The sequence below is a fragment of the Lates calcarifer genome, linkage group LG7_1 (assembly GCF_001640805.2).
Source record: "Lates calcarifer isolate ASB-BC8 linkage group LG7_1, TLL_Latcal_v3, whole genome shotgun sequence".
NCBI classification, from domain to species: Eukaryota; Metazoa; Chordata; class Actinopteri; family Centropomidae; genus Lates; species Lates calcarifer.
The window spans coordinates 17,669,075-17,691,763 of record NC_066839.1 but is presented as its reverse complement, the minus strand read 5'-3'; the positions used below and the strand labels follow the sequence as shown (position 1 = coordinate 17,691,763).

Genomic DNA, 22,689 nt, shown 5'->3' with positions numbered 1-22,689 from the left:
CTGCATGGCAAAATAGAGTTTGTTGGCCTCTGTGCAATGTAGTAGCCAGGCCTGCTGGCTGTGGCACGTTGAGTTCACCATAGTCTCAGAAAATGTGAAGCTTTTTGGGACAAAGAGCCTCTGTCCATTTCTAATGGAGATTCCTCCTTTGCTGGTCCTTCTCCATTGTCTAATGCCTAGTATAGTATCCTGTAATGAATCTAATGTGTCCAATAGGCAAAGGAGGGGTGGGACAACGTCCTTTACAAGTCACGAGTAAAACTAATGTCTTGGCTATGAATTCTGGACTTAAGTCCCAAGTCAAGACAAAAGTGTCTGACTGGTTGGAGGTTACTGACTGAATTTTATCTCTTGTCAGACTTGAAAGACTGTGTGCCCTTATTGCTATATTTAAACTATTATCATGTTTAACTGCTTTTCACACTGCTTTCAAGCATGGTTGTTTGTAATGGCTATGAACACTTTTGACTTTAAATGTGATCTGAAGAAACATCAGACTAAATAATGCATTTTGAGCATGCCACAGCCATTAAATCATCACTCAAGACTTGAGCCTAACTCAAGTCCAAACAGTCTGAGTTCACATCTCCCCCAAAAGGTCACAGGTTCTTTAGGATCTTTGGCAAAAGGGAAAAATTTGAATTTTGGAGTCTTAGTTTAGTACATGGGTGTAGATTATGCATGCATTGTGATCACCTATATGTTACTGTGAAATAAACACATATATATGTGTGTGTGGTGAGTGAAACTGCTTGCAAAACAACACAAGGACAGATGTTTGCACTCACCACAACTCCATGGCTCACTCTAGTAGTCATTCAAGAGTTTTCTGTGAGAGACGGGAACTTGACTCTTCAAGACGACCGTCCATGTCCACTGGCCCATGGAATAACGTGAGGAATGACGTCATAAATACAGGGATTTCATGTTCCCAGGAACAAGAGTTGGAGGAATACTCAAAGACTTTGACCTCCTCCGAGTGACTGAGGCCGCTCTAAATCTCCAGACAGAAACCTCCGTTTCTCTGTTCACTTCTTCTCATGACTCTGTTCCCACTGTATTTGAGTTTAGCAACCTAATCTGGTGTTAGTGAGGTGCATCGTAGGGTCCTGCCCCGCTTATTTGCGGAACGGCTCATACAGGGGTTTATTTGAAATACCGGGAGAATTATCAGGCAGGCCTGAGAACCAGCTAACAGAAGAATGTTAAAATAAATCTAGTCCGAGTCTTGATAGGTTCGGTTGTCCTTTTCTGTTGGTTGGGCTGTGAACCCACCCACAAATCTCTATGAAATTCTGTATGATCCTGGCTTTGAGAAAACACTTAATGACTGGCTGAAAGTGGGGGTGTAGATTCAGAGGGTTCTACAGGTATATGTCACCTCTCCAAGTCTTTCCGTGCTCACCCAGACACCCACGCAATATGTGCCATGATTTTGATTTTTATCAACCTTGACATGCACACACTCGTGAAACAAGTATGAACTGTGAGTTAACATTAACTGGCAGTGGAAGGGAGGAGGCCCTCACAAACGCAGCCAGGCAGATCATGCTCCAGCTCTGTGTGCTTAGCGTTTGAAGGGTCCACACTGGATTGTTGTTAATGGGTGACTGGAAGAGATGGACACAAAGCTGTGGAAAACATTCAGCTAAAATTGATGTCCTGTTAGTCTGTTAGGAATTTACAGCGAGAGTTGAGTCTGGAGCACAGTGAGCAGATGCCACTCTTAATTTTTTTCTAATTTAAAAGTAGAAATCCTTCCAGTTTTGCGGTTTCAACCAATTCAAACTCACTGATACATTGAAAATACAGTAGAGTTATGTAGATCTTGGGAATGTTGTACTATATTTTCCATACTGAAACAAAGCAGTCTGGTCAGATATCTTTAAGACAACTTTGCAAGCAAGATTTTTTTTTTGTCTGAAAATCTGAAGTCTGAAATGATCCGTTTTTCCTGGAATGTTCCTCCCCTGTTCATCTGTATATTTCCTTTAAAAAAATGTCACCCAGCAGAATGAAATGCTAACCAGATGTTAAGCTGCCATTGGCAGAGGGTGTCCTTTAACTCATAATAGCTCAATATCACACAAGTTACAGTGCTGCAGCTCACACGTGTCTCAGCTATATTTACTTTAAGCTCCCCCAATGAAGCCAAAGCTATCTCCACTGATTGTATAAGTCACTTGTTTCCGTAAGAGGATGGAAAAATATCACGATCGTGCTAGAAAAACAATCATGGAATTCCAAAAGAGAGCCTCAGCTTTAACAGTATATATTTGTGATTATCATACCTGCCTGTAATTTGTGGAAAATGGCTAATAATCAAAATATGTCTTGTGTTTACTTTTGTAATTGGATCACATGCTTTTGGAAGATGAGGAGGTACCTGTACAAACTGCTTTTCTAGATCAATGTGCAGTGAGTGAAAGAAACAATATTTGGTAATATTAAAAAAGCACATAACATAAAGAACAAAAGAAGGCACATATTTCAGAAGAAAAAAGTGATATATCAATTTGGTACAAGTATAAGCGTCATTAAAGTACAAGTTCAGAATCCACTTTCACTGTAAAAACACTCATGTCTGACCCATACTTTTCAGTTTCAGGTAAACACACTTCAAAATGCATATTAATCGCAGACAATGTGTCCTGTTTTTATCAATAAATCACCAAACACTAACATGTATTTACATCACACACAGATACTAATAAAATGATGAGAAATGCAGCTTTTTTATGGTTTCATAAAATGGGTGACTATTTCCACTGTGAACGGCACTGAGCCAGCAGGCTGTCCTTGAACACAACAACCAAGTATAAATAGTGTACCTCAGAAATGTTCTCTTATCGCTGGAAAATTAAGTGCTTGAGACAGTTTGATATTTTTCTTGTATCTCAATAGCAGACTGTGCACAGATCATTCAAATTAAACTCAACATATAATTAAAGATAATGAAAAATAGATTTTATTCATAGTTATATATGCTTGTTTGAGTTTTATCTTTACTTTTTTCCTTATAATAATCTCTGTTCTACTCTAGCCAGTCCATCAGAATAGAAGAGACTATAAGTGAGATGAAGTCGAGCTCATATTTCAGTGACACTTGATATTCTCCAACAACTGGAACCATAAAATCATCACAGCTGAAATTGTGAAAACAGCTGAACTTGGCCTGAAAACTGAAGCCGATACAGAATACCGGAGCTCTCTGTTAAGTATCCAAACAGATCTATCCACAAACACTTCAAGGCCTCTTCTCTCCCACCTGAACCTGTCTTAGTTTTTTTACTACTTCAAGCTGGTGTTCGGCTCATGTGTTCAGGCTCTGGCTCTCTTCAGGGCTTGTCTGCTGGCTGACTGCTTGATGGTAGGTATGTCCGGAGCATTTCTTAAGGTGGATGGGCACCTCTTCCTGGCCTCCGTTTCCTCCCTTTCTAACCTTATCCTTATCCCTACGAACCTGAGATGTCCCACTGCTTCCTTTCGACGAGACTGTCTGGCCTCTGAACAGCTGTGCTCGCTGCTGACATAGCCCCACCTTACTGAGGAGGATGAATACATCCCCCCTGAATGCTTTAGTGAAGATGGCATAGAGAAATGGGTTGGCACAGGAATTGAGTGGGTAGAAGAGCACCAATAAAATCTTGGAGTTGGAGACAGTAATGAGTGGCCGGTCCAGCACAGCTGACATGGCGTAGAAAGAAATGGGCGCCATGCACAAGAAGTCAGTAAAAATGAGGACAGCCATGCGCTTGGCGATGTTGGTATCCTTTGATCCAGAGCGGTAATGAGGGTTGTGTACTGCACAGTAAATCTTGAAGTAGCAAGCACAGATGACAAGAAAGGCCAGAATGTTGAGAACAAGCACTGACAAGATGTAGACCTGAGCCACTGTGGACTGGGTGTCCATTGGGAGACAGATGCTGACCTTCTGATAACTGCTCACCCCAACCAATGGAAGTAGCGCCAAGACAAGGCAGAAAATCCAGCCACCTAGCATCACGGCTGCTGCATGGTGTAGACGCAGCTTGCGGTCCAGCCTCATGGCAAAGGTGATAGCGTACCACCTCTCCAAATGTAATCACTGTCAAGGTGTAGACAGAGAGTTCACTTGCAAAGACTGTAAAAAAACCTGCAAGTCCACAACCAGGACCTGTCTGCCAGTCTATGGCATGGTTGAAGTACTCAGCGCGCGTGTGGAGGTCTACAGAGGCAATAAGCAGTAGATAAATCCCCATGCACAGATCTGCAAGGGCCAGGTGACACATGAGGAAGCGGGAGACTGAGAGCTTGTAGTGGCTGGTGAGCAGCACCAGGAGCACCACCACATTTCCCAGAATAGCCAACAGACTCACAAACCACACAGACACTCGCAGGAAGCCAAAACCCATTATGTCCTCACAAGGATTGAACTCATCGGGCACTGGTGCACATGCCACCTCCTCTCCCTCCTCGCACACCACATAATCATAACGACTGTCAAAATCTTGGCTGGTGTCCTCCTGGGGGTTCTTGAGGGTCTCTCCAAAACCCACATCCTCATCTGGCTGGCCCCCAAAATAGGCGTGATAGTGGAGGCTGCTGTGGAAGTCACCTCTCTTCCAGTCTTGTTGGGACTCTTTGTGACCTCCGTCATTTGGCTCCATGTCTGGGGCTGTTTCCACAACACTCTCCCCTTGAAGGGAAGGCACACGGAGGGGCCCCACAGAACGCTTGTGATGCTGGTCGTAGAAAGCAGTCAGGTTACAGATGATGTACTCCAAAAAGCTGAAGAACACATGCAGATAAATACACATGAGAAAATAAAAGAACGACAAAAAACACAGACCTGGTTACATTCCTCATTAGCACTAAGAGCAATATCAAATCATTTATATATCCAGTTGAAGAGAAGGGATTCCTGTTTTGAGAGTCATTATTAGTCTGGCTCAACCCTCTTCCTACAATAACAGCAATGAGTGACACTAATTATGGCAGCACAGTAAGAAGTAATAGGTAAACACGTCAGCAAATTGATTCAATCCCTGCCAAGATCTACACCGATACAAGTGCAGCTGCCCCACTCACTGTGGTAGACCATCCAAATACATGAAATACACACACTAAAAGAGCATTCATACACTCTGGACATACTTCCTCTGATGCCTCTGCTTCACTTCTCTGACTGTCATGAGTATGTTAGACGAATACAAAATGAAGCGAGCTCACCCTCGTTTCTTTTTGAGGTTTTTGAAGCCACAGCAGTGGCTGGGGTAGGTGAGGTTGGCGATGGTGAGGTGCTTGAAGGTTTTAATAGGTGGCAGTTTCTTGAGGGCCCAGGCATTGCGCGCCTTCAGCTCCCGGAGAGAATCCATACCTGTGGTCGGCAGCGAGCTGATCCCTGTCAGGGACACGTCTCTTTATGACAGAAAGAGAATGAAGAAGAAGAGGATACATCACACCCAACATTTTAGACAACGCTCCCCCCTCTCTACTCCGTTGTCTGTGAAAATGCTCGGTCATCCAGGTCATTGTTAGCCAAGAAGGGTTGAGGGCTACTGGACTTGGTTGTAGATACCTGAAGGTGCTGTGGTAGATATCAAAACCATTGACATCCCTTGGTTTGTTTGTTACAACAGACAGGAGCACTAACAAACCAAGTGGCATCAGTGGCTTTGATAACCACCCCATAGATGCTAAATACCTGGGTCCCCCCACCAGTGGGTCAGAACTGAAAAATCCTTTTGGATGAGAGGTGCAATGTCTTCAGGTATCTACAGCCAAATACAGACACCCTCAATTTAACCCTTGTTGTTGTTGCTGTCTTTGTTGCAATGTACATTATGTCCATAGTCTGAGGAACTATTTGATTTAAACATTTGTTTAATCACATGAAAGTACTTTACAGGTAGATGGGCAGACGGAGGACAAGAAGGATCACGAGAACACCTTTGGAGATACAACCTGCCCCTGTATAACAGGTTGTTTAGGCCAAGATTTAAAGTGAGGTTCTGAATTTTTTGCAAAGAGAGTTGTCACTTAATCATGGACTAATGTATGAAGTGCTGAGGTCACTGAGGCTAAGCAATGTTCCCGATGCGGTTGATAACATGCAATTTTCTGCATACCCCTGTCCTATTATACTGCACTTACTGCATGCCAGTTTATAATACTGATACTTTCATCTGACCCAGAGAAATAACGGCACGCAGTCACCACCCAGTACCTTTCAGCTGTAGTATCAATGGATCTACAGAAGGGCTAGACATGATGAGACCAGAGAGCTCACAGATGGATTAAACAACACCCTCCATCTGTTTCTTAGAGCGAGCTCCTCACTCCTTCTTCATCTTTAAGCAATTACATGTGGTATTTCTTGCGCTCGGCTGTCATGCCAAAGCCAGCTCAACCTCATCAGGACAAAGACATGCAGGGGATTGACAATCTCACCAACATCCTGTGTGATCCCATTATCAGGACATTCCGCTGTACAGCACTGGACACTCCCCCCTTCTAGGGGCCAAGTAGAGGCCAAGCTCTCTATTGCTTTCTTTAGTTTCCTAACCCATTATACCTCTAGGTTAAAGATTAATTTGATTAAATAAAATAAACACAAGTGAAACAATTCCATATTTGCTAAGAGGTCACTTGTTCTTTTTTAGTCCCATTTGCTCTCCACACTTCTCTGTCCTCTCCTCTCTTTTCCTCCCATGGGGCACATTGTGTAAGGCTGTACAAAAAAAAGTTGCACAGACCCTGTGAGTGTCGGTCTGATTTTGTCATTCCCAGATGTTTAGCTCATGACCTCATGGAGGTGACCTCACTCAGGACATGTTCCTCAATGGAACACAAGAAGAAGACCTGCGCACGAACCCCATTTACCTAACCAGACGCTCAACGGCTAGATCAGAACCACAGTAGCAACCAGATAGCCGTGGTAAAAGGGTCTGGCATTGAGTGCCTTTAAAATTGACAACACAGCTTAAAAAATCTTACGGAACGTCAAAAAGACAACAGTATCAGACAAACGTCGGAAGTTTCTCCCTCACACTCACTTGCACATGATGTGTGTCAGATTTCCTGGTCAAAGACACAGCTGTGGAGCAATGATTTTTACACTTTGATGATATGCTATCCAATTTCTCAGACATGCCTCATCCAGTCTGCACATGATGAATGAGGAAATCTAGCTTGACATGGTGTAAATGATGTAATTACCAAACTCGGCCTATTATTTATTGATATATAGACTTCCAATATGTTTTGCTGCATGTAAATTTTAAATATATCACTGAAATAATAATCTGCAGAGCCAACCCTAACCCTAACCCTAACCCTAACTGATGGCCCACCTTTTTGGATTGTGCTTAATTAAAAACAGTCCATAAGAGAGGATCCAAGTACTCAGGTAGATTGGGTACTTACAGAAGCATGGGGCCGCTGATGGTGCCCGCAAAAGCCCTTTCATCCATCTTGGTCAAATACTTATTCCTGTGAAGGTCGCTGGGACAGGAAAGCACAAATTTACGTTTATTAAGAGAAAAGTTATCCTTCACATTTCAATCAGACTGACAGAGGCGAGGCATGGCATAATATTTTCCCAAACCTCATCACTGCACATGTCTGCATTTATTTTCTCTTACTTCAGGGGTGAAACATGACAGAAAAAGTCTCACTTACATTGTTGATTCTAGTTAGATAGTATAAGATGTGGCATACTCTTTAAAACACACTGCACCCTCACTACACATCTCCCTGAATCCCGTAAATCTAATAAGGATAATAGACTTGTGAGGGACGTGTTTGTCTTGGTCAGGCTGTGCTGGGATCAGTTCTCCCCTCAGAGCAGATCAAGCGCCAACACAAACACCCATGTGGTAAGACTCACTAGTCACAGACCAATGGCTTAATTAGGCTCTTAGAAGGATCTGGGCTGTGTGTAGGTGTTATAGAAGAGGAGAGGGGCTTTAAATTAATATCATTAATACCTCATATCCTGAATATGCAGGATTCTGGACCAGGGGGTGACAAGAAGACAAGACATAAGAGAAAAAGGAAGCAACTCTTACCTGTTCTCTTCTCACTGACTCATAATTTTTCCATGTGAGGCTATTGAATGTGGAAGTGTGAAATTGTTTTCTACAAGTCTGACATAACTCTCCAGTGTCACCAAGAGTATGGGAGAGGGGGGATTCTTAATGCAGACTTCCTGATACCTACTTTTGGAAACATATTTTCCCATGAGAACTCCAGCTTGCTAATCAAGAGCTGGGCTTAAGCCCCTTTTGAGTACATATGAGAAGGCCCATAGAGACCCAGCTGTGATCTTGCTGCGTTTGTAGTGTAATTTTGGGTAACATGCCAGATGTCAGAGATGGTTTATTCCATGCAAAACACTGAGCAACCTGATTTTTGAGAGATGTAAAGCTTCTAAAAGAACAGATTCCACACCAGATAAAATGAAACTGCATCTCTTGAATTAGATTTTTGTAAACATTATGTTTGAACTGGGAGAGCTCATGAGAGGAATAATATAAAACTCTCATACTTAATGCAAAAGTAACAACACCATCACACAGCCACAAAGTTGTTAGAAGAATAGTTTGACATTGTGGGAAACGCTCTTATTTGCTAGCCTGCTGAATTACAAGACTGACACACTCTTATGTGATGACAGAAGCCAGTTAGCCTAGCTTAGCAAGACTGCAGACAGGTAGGAACAGTAAAGAAATAGTCTCTCAAAAACCCTTTATAAAACCACCAGCAGCTGTTTATTACACCACACTTTTTCTGTAGATTAAACACACATGCTATTGCATGTTAGCGAGCTTTAAAGGTGCTGGTTGATGGATTTAGTTACATTTGGACAGAGCCAGGCTAGCTGTTTCTAATGTTTTGACTCTGTAAACTAGACTTCCTAACTGACTGCCGGCTGTAGCTTCATATTTATCATACAGACATGAGAGTGGTATCAATGTTATCATCTAAATCTCTGCAAGAAAGCAGCATTTCCCAATACGTCAAACTACGAAAATAAAGTTTCACACAACAGAAATACCATTAACCTACACTTGATCTAGCTTGGTTCCATTGAAGGCATGATGTTGGATTTCTCTGAAGCCGTTTCCATACAGCATCCTGGAACAAATGAATGAGTTAAGAAAATAGCACAGGTTAGAATTTTCCTCTTACATTTAAAAACCAATCCACTGAATGAACATATTTCCCATGTGTTGATGTTTCACCCATTTCTATGCAGCAGTGACAGATAAGTGGAACCTTCTTATTTTACATTTTATTGTGAGGTTTTATCTCTCTGTGCAATTTTGCGGTTTTTAGCCCGACATTTTCTGTGACATGCTGTTCTCTGTATTAAAACTGCAATCCCTCTTCCTTCACTCCCAAACCTAACCACATATATGTGATTGCCTGTTCTGTCTGAGTATCTGTGTACTTGTTTTTGCTATCTTAGTGAGATTCAAGTTAGTTCAGTGTGAGGGCATGTTTTCACAGTGAGGTCATTTTGGCCTTCTTCTTGTGGCTATTTTAGGGTTTGAGTTGGATTTAAGGATAGAGGACAATGCCACTGTTATAGCACTCACTTTACTGCAAATACAGTCTATGGTTTGCATTTACTTTATGTATTTTGTATACATCAGGTGTGAGCAGTTTCTTATTTTGTACATTTATGTAGGCTACAGTTAGTGTGTTACATGTGATATCTTACACTGTCAGCACATCGCTGGTGATGCCACGGAAGGAGTTGGCTGGGATCTCAGTGATGTAGGGATGATCAACAATTTCCCTGCAAAACGAAGGCATCGAATAGAGAGGAAATGAAGTGGTGTTGTAAATAAATACCTTTCACTGGAAAATGGCATATGGAGAAATGTAGTGTTGATGAATATATTCTCAAGTATTATGGCAGGGTAGGAAAATTAAATTAGATAGAGCAGCTGTCTGAGAGGGTGACAACAGAGATGTGACTATGGATGTAGCTCATTTCACAGGGACACGGAAAAGCAGACAAGTTATACACACATACAAACACAGAGCACAAACTGCTAATGTAGCATTCTCTACACAAAATAACACAAAATCAAATTTATAGAGGAAGTGGTCTTTTTAGTGGTTTCACTTCTCAAAACTGAGACCACATTTCCCATAATCCCTGCTGTGATGTGTTCCAAACAAAAATGTTCCTACTTGTCAATCCTTCTTACATGTAATACAAAGAAACATAAACATGTAAGAGGTCATTTTTTTCATTTCCCATTTATTCCTTCTACTTTATTACATTGTCAGAATCATGAAAATTTAAACACTCCCTTTGCAGTGGAACAGTTCATCCATCCTCCTATTCCTTAAAAAGTGTAAGGTATAGTTGCAGGAAAGGTCTGTTAAGGGTGCTCTATTAAAGTCTTTGCTAGCCAATGTTAGCATAACAGCTTAACTGTTATGTTTACAAGAGGGCATATTGAATGCTACAGTGACTCACTAACGCAAAGAGTTATTATGAGATGTGACAGGCTGGGGCTAGATTATTAGCATGCTAACTTCAGTGGAAGAACAGAGGCAAAATAGAGTTAACATTGGCGTTGACTTCCACCACTGGAGACACAGAGCTTTTTATGCTAATATTGGCTATGTGCAATAGCAAAAACTTACGCATAGCACCTTAAAGGCTGATTATTTTCCTAAAACAGTCTTGTTTGGTTGTATTATACAAATGACAGCTATTGTCAAAATACTTAAAGTAGCAGTTTTAGCTATCAAAAATATTGATTAGTGTGCTTGATCTTACAAACTGTAAGATTGCTGTAACTTACAATATGAAGTTCATATCGTTAGAGTGGATGTTGCTCAAGTCAGGGAAGAAAGTAAGGCCAGTATTGAAAATCCCCCTGAATAGCACAGAGACAGAAACAATAAAGATACACAGGGGAAACAACAGAGATTACACGGGGTCTTACAAAGGTGCTAAACACATTATTGCAACAATGTTAAACCTCTGTATCAGACAACGGTGTAATGCAAAAATAATCCCAAGATCTGATGTGAGCTTCCATCCTTAAACATTACTGTTAACAGTAGAATGCATCATTTAAGAATAACATCCTCAATTCATTTAATGGGTAACTTTAAGTGTAACTGTCAGATTCTGTTATAGGATAGGGCTTTTGAAAAAGAGATGAAGTGATGGTGACATCATTCTAAACTACTGAACATTGGCCTTCTGGAAGGAAACAGCAGCTTATATTGTCTACTAGAGTCAAGAATTCACATGAGACTGGCATCTTTCATTCCTCTGCCAAATATGTTTGATTTCATCTACGTTTAGACTGTGCAGTGACTTCTTCTGAAGAAAGCTTGAACCACTACATTAAATCCAAATGGGGCATGACTCAGTCTTGCCCACACTGACACACACAACTCTATGAATAGATCGCAATGTCTAAATTATTGCCAGACTTAAGCATTTCATATATACAACCCTCAACTTTTTGGGTTGCCATAATGTAGTCAATATGTTACATAAAAAATGGTATGGCTTAGAAAAAAAGGCAATGCAATGAAAAATACTCACAGGTATTTGAGGTTTGGGAGATTCTTAAAGGCCTCTGGGTCGATGTAGGACAGACTTTTTGCATTACGTATCTCTCTAGAAGAGCAGGCAAGACAGAAATGTAGTCAATTGTTTTTGCACATAAATACAAACTAATTCAGAGCATTAGCAAAGGACATAATATATGTAACATGTTGTAGCCACTACAAAATTATTTGCACACACATTTGGAGACACACACTGTGCAGTCTTAAACTTGCTGACAGAACATAGCAAGGTGCATGCCAGTGTGCAAGAGAAGGGAAACTCAGTGCAGACAGCCAGGGCCGGAAGTGGAGTCCAATTAGTGTTTCATTAGAGTGTTTACTCTGGTCCGCCCTGTGTTGGACTGAACACCTCTCTCTGCTGTCTGGGGCCATCTGGTGCTCTCCAACGTGTGTTCTGGCCCTTCTTCACACACCTGGCAAACCACACTGAACCCAGCAGACAGACGTGGTCAGGTCAATGGAAGTTCCTGAGCAAGAGAGGCTCATCTTCCTGGTGCTGCTGTGTAAAAACCAGGGCTTAAATCCAAAGGCCAATCAAACGGTATCATTGGGAATTTGATTTCCTTTCACTTGGATTTTCTGTGGATAAAATTAGTGTTTCTGTGTGCGGTCTTCTTTTCTTTGTTAAGCCGTGGTAACTTTGGCTGCTCCTATTAACTAAACAGCACGAAAAGGTTTGCACTCATGATTCCAGCCTTACTGAAAAGAGGATTCAAGTTTGTGTAGCCAGGGTAAACAGTATCATCATCATATAGTAAAAAGGCCTATGTGATGATGACAGAATGTAGAGGAAGCTGTTTGTACATAAGGCTGATGATCGTGCTTCTGGCTACCAATGTAAGCTACTCCCCTTTAAGCTCTGGCTTGGTCTCCACCAGCCCCTGAGAAAAACACCTTCTACGTTCACCAGCTAGTCAGTAACTTTGTCTGTCTGCTGTTTGGTGCTGGGCATATGGTATACAGTATGTCCATGAGGGCTGATTTAAGTAGCTGGAAATTAGTTTGATAAGAGACTGAACCACAAAAGTAAAGTTAAAAAAAACAAAACAGTGAGCGAGCTAAAAGATGCTAAGAAGCACCATAGCACTTTGTTTGTAGGGTTTGTCACAATGTTATGAACATATTTCATAAGTGCAATTAATACCCAATTTATTTCATGAACACAATTTTAACAAGCTGCCACTGCTGCTGCTCCTGTAAAGATAAAACATACACTTTCCTTTTTTGCCAGTAGAATATGCAATGCATCACTTGCCAATAGAGCACACAGCAAGATTTGTTTACACTACAGTACATTAAAATATGTGCATTTTTACTTGTGTATAAACCTAAGAATCCTTCAAATTGGTGGTTTCATCGATGGTGGCATGATAGCAAACTTCATTCAGCCCCTGCTGAATTTTCAGCTCTGACTGCTCTCCTTGATCCACAGCTGCTGTCGGCCTCAAGCAGCCAACAGGAAGCAGAGCATTAATTTGTGTCTGACCCTGAAGGAAACCTGAGAGAGATGCCATTATCTGATGTATGGCACTGCACCACACCAATCAGTGGGAAATAGGCCCCAGAGATCCAAAATACACCCCGAGAACACCAATACAACCCTCAGCTAGCGGTTTGAATTATCGTTTCTGTCTGTATTTTGATATCTGGTATTAAGAGGCCAATAAGAAATGACTAAAAGTCTAAAAGGAAGGATAATTAAGATAAAAATGACTTCCAAATGATATGCACATATTCATCAAGTCGTGTCAAATGAATGTCTGAAGCTGTTAATCATAGTTACTGTCTCAAACGGTGATACATGCTCACATTTTATACAGTAATTGAAGAGTGGAAACAAATTGCGTACACACAAACTGCTGTGTTACAAGATGCTGTAACTTGGAACAAATCATTCACATAGGCAGGAAGTCGTGCAGTAATATATGAAGTGCTAGGAGGCGTTCTGCTGGAAAGTGTGTGGTCCACCCAGAGACTCAGCCATAAATCTCTATCCCATAATTGAGAATAGAGTGCACCTTGCTAGACTTTTTCCCCAGAGCTGCTTCAACAAGAGCTGGAGCATGAAACGGATGAGGAGAGAAGCCAAACACTGGCTGCTGTTTAGCCTCTCTCTCTTTCTAACATGCTTTTTAGATTGGACTCAGTAATAATGCACCAAATGCATCCAGATAACGAGTTACTTAGTTGAATTGAATAGTTTCTTATCTAATCTGCATTTAGTAATCCCACAACAGGGTTATTTTTTCAGCCTCATTAACTGGCAAAACTGCTCTGTACTACTCTGATGAGGAGCAGTAAGTTATGTGCAGGGGAGAAATAAGCTCCTAATGTGTTTCTTCCGCACTTCCATTTGCTGCCGGCGAGGTTCAAAATTAAGCATTTTTCTCTCCAGAGAGCAAATGGAACAGCTTAATCAATAGAGATCAATAAAGAGTGTGCCCTTTTCCTTTAGTTACTCACATGTGGGTGATTTTCCTCAGGCTGTAGAACGAGTGCCTCTCCAGCCGCTGTAGCTTCATGTCCACTGATATATATCTAAAAGAAATGAACAAAGCTTACACCAAATCTAAAGTACAAATCGTCTTGGTAATATAAAAATAATGAGTTTTCTTAACCATCTGTCTGATTTTTTGGAATGAAGGTAGTGTGCAAGCGTGAAAAGAGAAATATAAGACCTATTTTTGTAAATGACTTTAAGTGTGTGGCTCCAAAAATGATCCTAAAAACTGCAACTCTTTCCTGAATTTATCATCCCACCTTGTCTCCAAAGCCCCTAAAGTCACGGGCAATTTTAAAGGTATGCACCTCACATATACATTACCTAGTCATCAGTCACTCTGCTCTGATTTGTTATTACTTGGTAGCAAGTATGCTCTTAAAATAAACCATGAACTTAGCACTGGATCAACCTTAAAAACGACTTACTTACTAGAAAGAAAACACATTCTGTCTTCTTCTAGTTATTACTAGGCACTTAATAAAACACATCTTAATATTCACAAACTAAAAAAGAGCTTGTATTCGAGAATCAGCTGACATATTATTGGTTTTCTATCATGTAGTCTGTCATTTTATCTGGATAGAGAACAAAGAGTCAGAGGAAACACTGGCTGCGAGCACTTGTGGCTTTTTGAGGCTTACACAAATCGTCTCATCCACCTCCGTCTTCCTTCATGCATGACTTGGACGCAGACGTTGGACTCAGCGGCCGAGGATCAAGGCTCAAGTGTATATTTTACCTCTACACAGAGACTCCACCTCTACAGGGAGGCTAAAATCACCACACATCCCGAAAAGCTCTGCTGGAATACCTAGTCAATGTCCAAGCCCTGCTGCGGTTGAAGGACCAACATTTCTGATGAAGGAACGCATTAGTGCTTCCAGCTGTGATTAGGAGCCAGCGGTGATACTAAACAGAGAGCATATCATCTGCTTGGGTGGGAGACAAAAAGGAAAGGGGTGGGCAGCTTGGAACTGGGATAGATTCCCACTTTTTAGGGAAGGGAGTTGAAAGACAACAGGTGGATGAGAGCAGCTTTGAAGGGTTTGTGTTTATAAGTGTACAAGCGTTGAATAGAATAATTCTCCTAGATAAATCGGCACTCACATCCTCGAGATATTGACCATGTTGGCAAAGACGTCTGCTGGCACGGATGACAGATGAGTCTCGAAAAGCCATCTGGTTGAAAAATAAATATGGTCGTTTTATTAGTCGTCACAAACACATTTTACTCTTCATACCTTCTGTTTGTTGGACTAGACTTTATATCATTAGCAAGGTGTTCTTGACATTTTTGAAGGAGCAGTTTGACATTTTGGGAAAAGTACTTGTTGCTGAGAGTTGAGACAAATGTTGGATGAGAATATCAGTACCATCACATCTGTATAGCTGTTAGAAACAGCAGACAATTAGCTTAGCTTAGAATAAAGACTGGAGACAGGGGAAGACTTAGCCAGTTGAATTGTTCACCTCTTTTTTCAAACTAAACAACTGAGATATTATGGGTTAGATATTGTTGTAATGGATTTGTTACAAAGAAAAAAAAACATACTTCCCAAAATGCCAAACAAGAGTACAGTGACCTTCAAAACAGCATTGTGAGAATACTAAGGATTTCCTTTGTAACTCAATCTTTGTGATTCAATTATCAATTAAATTTCAGTTAAGTAAATTTCAGACAGACCGACAGATTTTTTGCCTGTATGTTTTGTCCAGTAATTCCAGAGAAAATGAGATCTAAAGGGGAAGAGAGAAGGAGACAAAGTGTACAGGGAAGAGAAAAGAAGAATCACAGATAAACGCCCAACACTGATGAATTTCAGTATTAGATGAAAGGGTTCTTTGAAGTAAATGGTAAAACAGACCCCCCTATTCTAGGAACATGGGGGGAAAAAAAAACAAAAGACTTGGAACTGAATGGACCTGATCTGGCAGCCAAATCAAACAATGTCTGGGTCTGTTTAGGACAGTGTTTCAGAAAGTAAGGTTAAGACCTAAGTATGCGATACACACCTCCACATTGTTCTGGATAAATTAGTACCCAATGTTTCAGTTTCATTGCGAAGCCAAGGATTAAGTTATGAGACAGAAGATATTTAGAATCTGATCTATATTTCACCCACATGTCAAACCTTTTAGCTCGTTGAAAATTTTTGCATAAAAGGAAGAGGTGCTTAAAAATGAAAAATTAAAAGAATTTAATTTCCATAAATAAATAAACTGGGAAAATAAGTACAGATTTTCCAAACAAGATATAACATTAATTTGTGAGCTATAGGCGTGCTGTTAGGTGGAATTTCATACCATTGGACAGTGCAAGCTAGCTGTTTCATAGTTTATAGTTTCATATTTATCATACTGTATAGACATGAGAGTAGTATTGATCTCATCTAATGTTTGATAAGAAAAGTAAATAAGAGTATCCCCAAAAATATCAAACTTCTTCTTTTAGAGTACAATGTGGACACTTTTACCTCTACCTCACTAGTGAGGATGTGATGACTCTTTCCTGTGATGTTGCTGCAGCTTTTGTTGTGGTTGTTTTAGGAATCACAACATAGTAATAGAAGAAAGAGATTAAGATGGTATCCACATGTGTTGATGTCATGTTGTGTTCCAGGCTTACTCTGTAGTAGGATGCACATTCAGAACTTGCTCCACCGCATCCTGTCTCAACTAACAACAGTCTATGTGTCCATTTGGAAACAGGTATAAAAAGTGACTCAGCCAAAGCCACCATCTTCATGCACCTTTGCTTCATCAGGGGAACAATAGACTAATTCAGAGGTTGCAGATCTGGCCCAGGAGTCTAAATCACACTCACGTGTGTGTGTGTGTGTGGAGGGGGGTGAGTCACTCAGTAGACACTGGAGCACGGCACCCTGCACACACTTTGACAAACTCAAACAAACAGCAGGGACACAGAGCAGACCCTGACACCAAACACCCCCGTCACAACCACAATGTTTCGCCGCCGTGCTCAAACCCAAATAACCAGCATGCATTTTCCCTCAGGAGTGCAAAAAGAAGACCAATGAGCCCATCTCACAGGCTTAAGGAGAAAATTACTCCCTCAATTTGTCATTTTGGATTGAAACCTGAGAAAACAAACAGGTTGGGAATTGAGTTTGAAGTGGGAAGAAGCCACATAATTTATAATAGTGTCAACATTGGATTGACAACATAGCTGTGTTTACTATGGGCTCTGTCTCAGTTTGATGTGTAATGGTCTGTGGTGACTGGTAGAGAGGGTAAGTTACATATTCAACCTGTACTTTCTCCAGTGTGATTTCAGCATAAGGCCCTCTCATGTAGAAATGCTGTCGCTATAAAAATCCTCAACATCTTCTCACTCAGAATACTTGAACGCACACTGTGAGGCAAGAGAAACAAGAAAAATAGGTAGGACAGGTAGTGCACAATGACTGATTCTTTCAATCATTTCTATCTAAAGTTTTTATAAAAGATTACATGTTTGTTTTCTCATAAACACAGGAGGCAATTATTGTAGAATGTGAAAGTAATAGTAACAATTTCCATTACACTATCCATCGGTACAAATTAATGGCTGGGAGACTGTCAGTATTTCCAGTAATCTCAGCTACAGCTCATCATGTTCAATGTCCCACTTCTTATTTTACAATTAATCCCAGTGCTCATCTGTTACTATTCAGGAAACAGCACTAGAATTTCACTCCTCGGTCAGTTTTATTAGATGAGAGGTCGAGGAACAACGAACATCACGAGTTATCACGTTTAAACTCCTATCCAAAAACTCAGAGTTTTTGAAAGAGTGGAACCGCTGTGTTTTTTCCCTCCTTTCCCTTGAAGTCTTTTTTCCCTCTTAATTATTCTCAAATGGAACTCTCTGGGTGTTTGAGAAATGTGCTGTAAAAAGTAAATATTGTATTTGAATGCATCGTCCAGACGCAGCCGGGAGTCACGCTACGCAGGCTTTTAAGCATGTCTGTGCTTTCCTTTCCACCTCTCTGACTCCCAGTGGCACATGCAGTAACCTCCACAAGTACACACACACAAAGGACTCCAGACACTAAGTATCCACATATGCACACTCATACACAGACACGCACAGACGTCTGCTTTGCATTCACATTTTGTTTTGTGAAGAGAATGTTTACACTTTTTCCTCCACAAAAGAATTTTTGACCAAAATCCTTTTGTTAATAACAGAATTAGTGCAGAAAGTTTAAACATTTTTGGGTCATTTTTAAAATCACTGTATTGATAAAGAAGGGTTCTGAAGGCAATTTGAGAGTGTTAGAGGTAAAAACTGATACCACTTTTATATCTGTACACTAAGTATAATTCATGCCAAAGCCAGTAGCCAGTTCCACTAAGTTTAGCTTAGCATGACCGTAAACAGTAAACAACTAGCCTGATAACAAATTTTGCCTATCAGCACCTCTAAAGGTCACTAATTGACACATAATATCTCATTTGTTTTCTCCATACAAAAGCAGATAACAAGTATAGCAAAAAGAATTCAACATTTTTCAACTTATCATGTAACTCAGAAAGGAGATACTATTTCTCAAAACGTTGAAGTTGCTCTTTGACTCAAAGAAAGCTCCTAAGTTTTAGTTGCATTTAGACCCTGCCAAAAGTATCTATCTATCTCTTCAGTAAGTAGGCTATCTAAAATACCAAGTCTTGACCACTATAAAAACATAATGTAATTTCTCACTGGTGCAGTTCATTCATGGAACTTGCTGACAGACAAACTGACAGACCAAAATAAAGCTCCTTGGCAGATATACCAAGCCTCAAGACAAAAGGCCAGTAAAACTGGCAGCCAGACTTGGCCAGAATCAGTGGTACTGGACCCCGTACTGGCCTGACCAGGGCAACGGGGTCATTCATTCTTCAGTGTGTGTACAACAAAATCAAACTTCCTCACGCCTCATCTGCTAGAACATCCCCCTCAACCCACAGTCTATTTTGGGCTTATTTGGCAGATATTTTTATCAGGCTGGTGACAGGGCAGCGCTTGGTGGCATGCTTTCATGTCTTTCTGTTTTCCTGGAGGGCACTGGGTAAACTTTGGGCAGGAATGTGAGGAAATTGTAGGGGACATCAAGGCACGGGGCATGTGAATTGGAGCAGTGATCGGGAGATAATTTCATGTGATGGGTGCTGTTGGAGGCGATGCAAAGTGGTGTTTGGGATTGAAGGATGATGGAGGGATGTTCCAATAAACTGTAAGAGAGGAATGAAGATTATCACAACACAGTGCAGGACCTTCTCCTTAGCTTGATTAATGAGCCCTACATCAGTGCTTTAGATGAATTTTGTTTAAGAGTAACAAGTGCTAAAACATACAAAGAAAATATTATTGTGCTGATATGTTGCAGGTATGTAGGTAGGTGTACGTGTGCAACAATCTGCCTGGGCCTGTGAGAGCTAGGTCTGAAATCTCCTTTAATAATACACATATAATGTGATATGTTAGGCTTTTCATCCGTGATAAAACTACCAAACTTCTATTTATTGTATAAACAGCATTCAGAATATTCGGAAATGTACCAACTTGGTTACTTCAACACAAGTGCACTTTGTACAATGTAACAGTCCTGTCTGATTTATCCCTCAAGAATGCTGATTTAAATGGAAATACCCTTTCTCACTGTTCCAGCTCTATGTTTCCACATCTGCCATGGAGTCCCTCTGAAGGGCATGTGTTTCCATCACTCAAGGCCGTGGCAAACTGGTCGCTTTCTATTGCATAATTTTCACCCTGTACTTAAGCAATTTAGGAAGTGTAAAAAAGCCCTGCACACATTTTTCAGAGGTGACCCTGACATATTACATCATGTCGGCTCCCAGGATTCTCGATAGATTCCTTGGGGTCTCAGATAACAAGACAATAGATGGAACACGGATCAGCTGTTGGTTGGGTCAGTTTTTTTTTTCTTCACAGGAATCAAATGCGGTTTTAATTGTCCACTGCTATACAAAATAGCCTCTGCTCCACTCCTGTGGTATTGACAAAGTTTTTGACTCCTTTTAGTGGATGCATTGTGTATTTAGTACATGAGTGAAAGAAGCTTTAAAGCCTCAGGTACAATGTTGCTTCTCTGCTTCTATCTCCTTTATGTACTACCTTAAACTTAACATTTTGCGATTTTGGGCTGTTCATCGGACAAAGCAAAGCAATCTGAAGATGTCTTCTTAGGCTCTTTGATGTTTTTGTGATGGACATATTTCACCATTTTCTTACATTTCATAGACCAAACAATTATTTGAAAAAGTAATTAACAGAAAATTGATAATGAAAATAATCATTATTTGCAGCCCCAGTTGGCAGTAATATGATTATATTGTTTTATTGCTGCTTACTGTTTGTGGAAAAGGAGGAGAAGCGAGTGTATTGTGATTCTTCACTATATCCAGTATAGCTGGTGATTAAGATGAGACCATCATCTGAACAGTGTGAATCAATAGCAGTTTCGCTGTTAATTGTTCAGTTACAAGCAGAGAAACAGGATGGTATGTCTGTTTACACAGATCAAAATAGAATAGGATTGTTGCTTTTTACATATTTTCTTTATTAAACAAAGGTGTAGTAAGGTATGGTGAGCACTACTTGTAGTATTGAAGAGCATCCCTGTTTTCCAAACTGCCTCCTGTCTGCGGTACATGTCTGCAGTGTGGGCACTTTGCACACAGGACCCTGAAATGATTCAATACCCTGCAGCACAAACCTAGTGAACTGGACATCTCATTTCTGGCTTTCTTCTCTCTCTCTCTTTTCTCTGTCTCCTCAGTAAATTCATAACAACAAAAGGACTCAGGGGACGAATCATGCTGATAGTAGATGCTTGAAGCGCTGGGGGATGCTGCTGTAGTGTAAATTATAGATGATTAAACAATAATCAGGATACAGCTGTGGACAATTTAAGGCAAACAACAACAAATATGAAGGGACTCAACTATATATTCAAGATATTTAAGTTATGTTGTAGGCTGTAGGTGAAATGATTTCAGGTTATAAAAGTTAAATTATTAAAATGATTCAACTTTTTAATAACATGCTTGAATGAATTATTTATTGCAGTCACATTATTCCAATATTAAACTACTTGTAAGTGAATCTTCATTAAAATAAATGTAATAACTTCGGTATTTATTTTAACACCAAAGAGATTTCACACCAAATAAAAAACAAAAGTCACACTGACAACTTTGGAACATAGCTTGTTAGCAGTCTTATAATAGACAAAAATAATACCTTAAAATGGAATAACTGCTTAACATCACAGACAGCCTCAAAGTCCCTGTGGGAACACCTTGAAGGAGTATTCATGATATTTTAATGATTTTTCCTCGGGGTTAAGAGCACTTTACATTCTAAAATGCATTAAAAAAAACAGTGGAATCACTTTAACAGATGCGTATTTTTATGCCTACTTACAGTGTTTCCGTGCTTGCTGGAAACCTGGGGAGAATATCAATGTCAAAGCAGGAGATTGTGTGAGTCCTCCACTCAGAGCACTCGCAGACAGCAGGGCAGGAGTCTGCCTCCGACACGGTGCTGATGGGAAGAGTGACGAGCGTAAACAAGGCGCATGCGATCACCTGCATGCTGGAGAGCCGTTCGCTGTCACTGTCGGCTCAAAAAATATCCCCAGACTGACTCCCGTGTCTCCACCTGATAGTCCTCTTGATGTCCACAATAACAAATATGTGTATCAGTCTAAGCAAAAGTTGCCTGGAATAGACTGTGGTGTTTGGTTTTGGTGTATAGGCTATAATCCTTTGGTAGAGACTGTGGAGCTGCACTGGAGTGTGATGTTCAGTTTTCTTTACAGGGCCCCAGGAGTTTCTGTGAGGTTGTGAAGGTGGAGATGCTGTAGGACGGACAGCTGCTGCTCGGTGGTGGGTTTGGAGGTGGTCTTCAACTTGAGGGGAGGGTGGACTTCTGAGGCACTCTTGTGTTAGACTTGTGAATAGTATTTTTTCCTCCCCCCCCCTCAATTGAGCAGTGTTTTTAGCTGTTATATTCTGCTCTTCTGAGTTAAATATATCTTTTGTGGTTGACATAGGCTAAACGTCTGTTATATAGCCTATTAGTCAATTCTTTTTAAATTCTTGAGCCATGTATTTTATTTTACTCCATTATTCTAGTCAGTAAAATATAGCCTACTCAGTCGTTGTCATATATTGTCCTACTCAATAATACTCAATATTTGTATTTCAATATGTAAAGTCACATGCCCAATGGTGTTTTATTTTCTTTTTTCTAAATAACTTTTCTATTCCATTATTCTGGCCAGTAAAATATACGCAGTCTATTGACATGAACTAAACATTCCATTAAACTTAAATAATTAGATGACTTTTCTTGCCCTTTCTTTTTTCCTTCCATTTCTTTTTAATTTGTCATGCGAATGTAGAGAATATTGACCTTTCTTGTCTTAAGCGAATTTTCTTTTCTTTTCTTTTCAACTGAAGAGCGGCAGGACCGGCGCAAACGTATAACTTTGGACAATGTAGTTCACAAATAATAAATTCCCACACTGCTCCATTGCGAAGATCCTACAGTTCCCGGCATCCTTTGGAGCCGCGGTGGT

At 40.5% G+C, this 22,689-nt stretch overlaps 1 protein-coding gene across 1 annotated transcript; it reads right to left on the bottom strand.

Moving 5' to 3' along the window:
* Window positions 1-2,465: 2,465 nt before the first annotated feature.
* On the bottom strand, window positions 2,466-21,718 carry tshr (thyroid stimulating hormone receptor). Its single transcript, XM_018694710.2, is given in 11 exon segments — window positions 2,466-4,078; window positions 4,080-4,770; window positions 5,212-5,400; window positions 7,408-7,485; window positions 9,052-9,120; window positions 9,710-9,787; window positions 10,812-10,886; window positions 11,570-11,644; window positions 14,059-14,133; window positions 15,206-15,277; window positions 21,531-21,718. Coding segments are annotated over 11 exon segments (2,337 nt in total). The 5' UTR covers window positions 21,701-21,718; the 3' UTR covers window positions 2,466-3,313.
* Window positions 21,719-22,689: the final 971 nt, after the last annotated feature.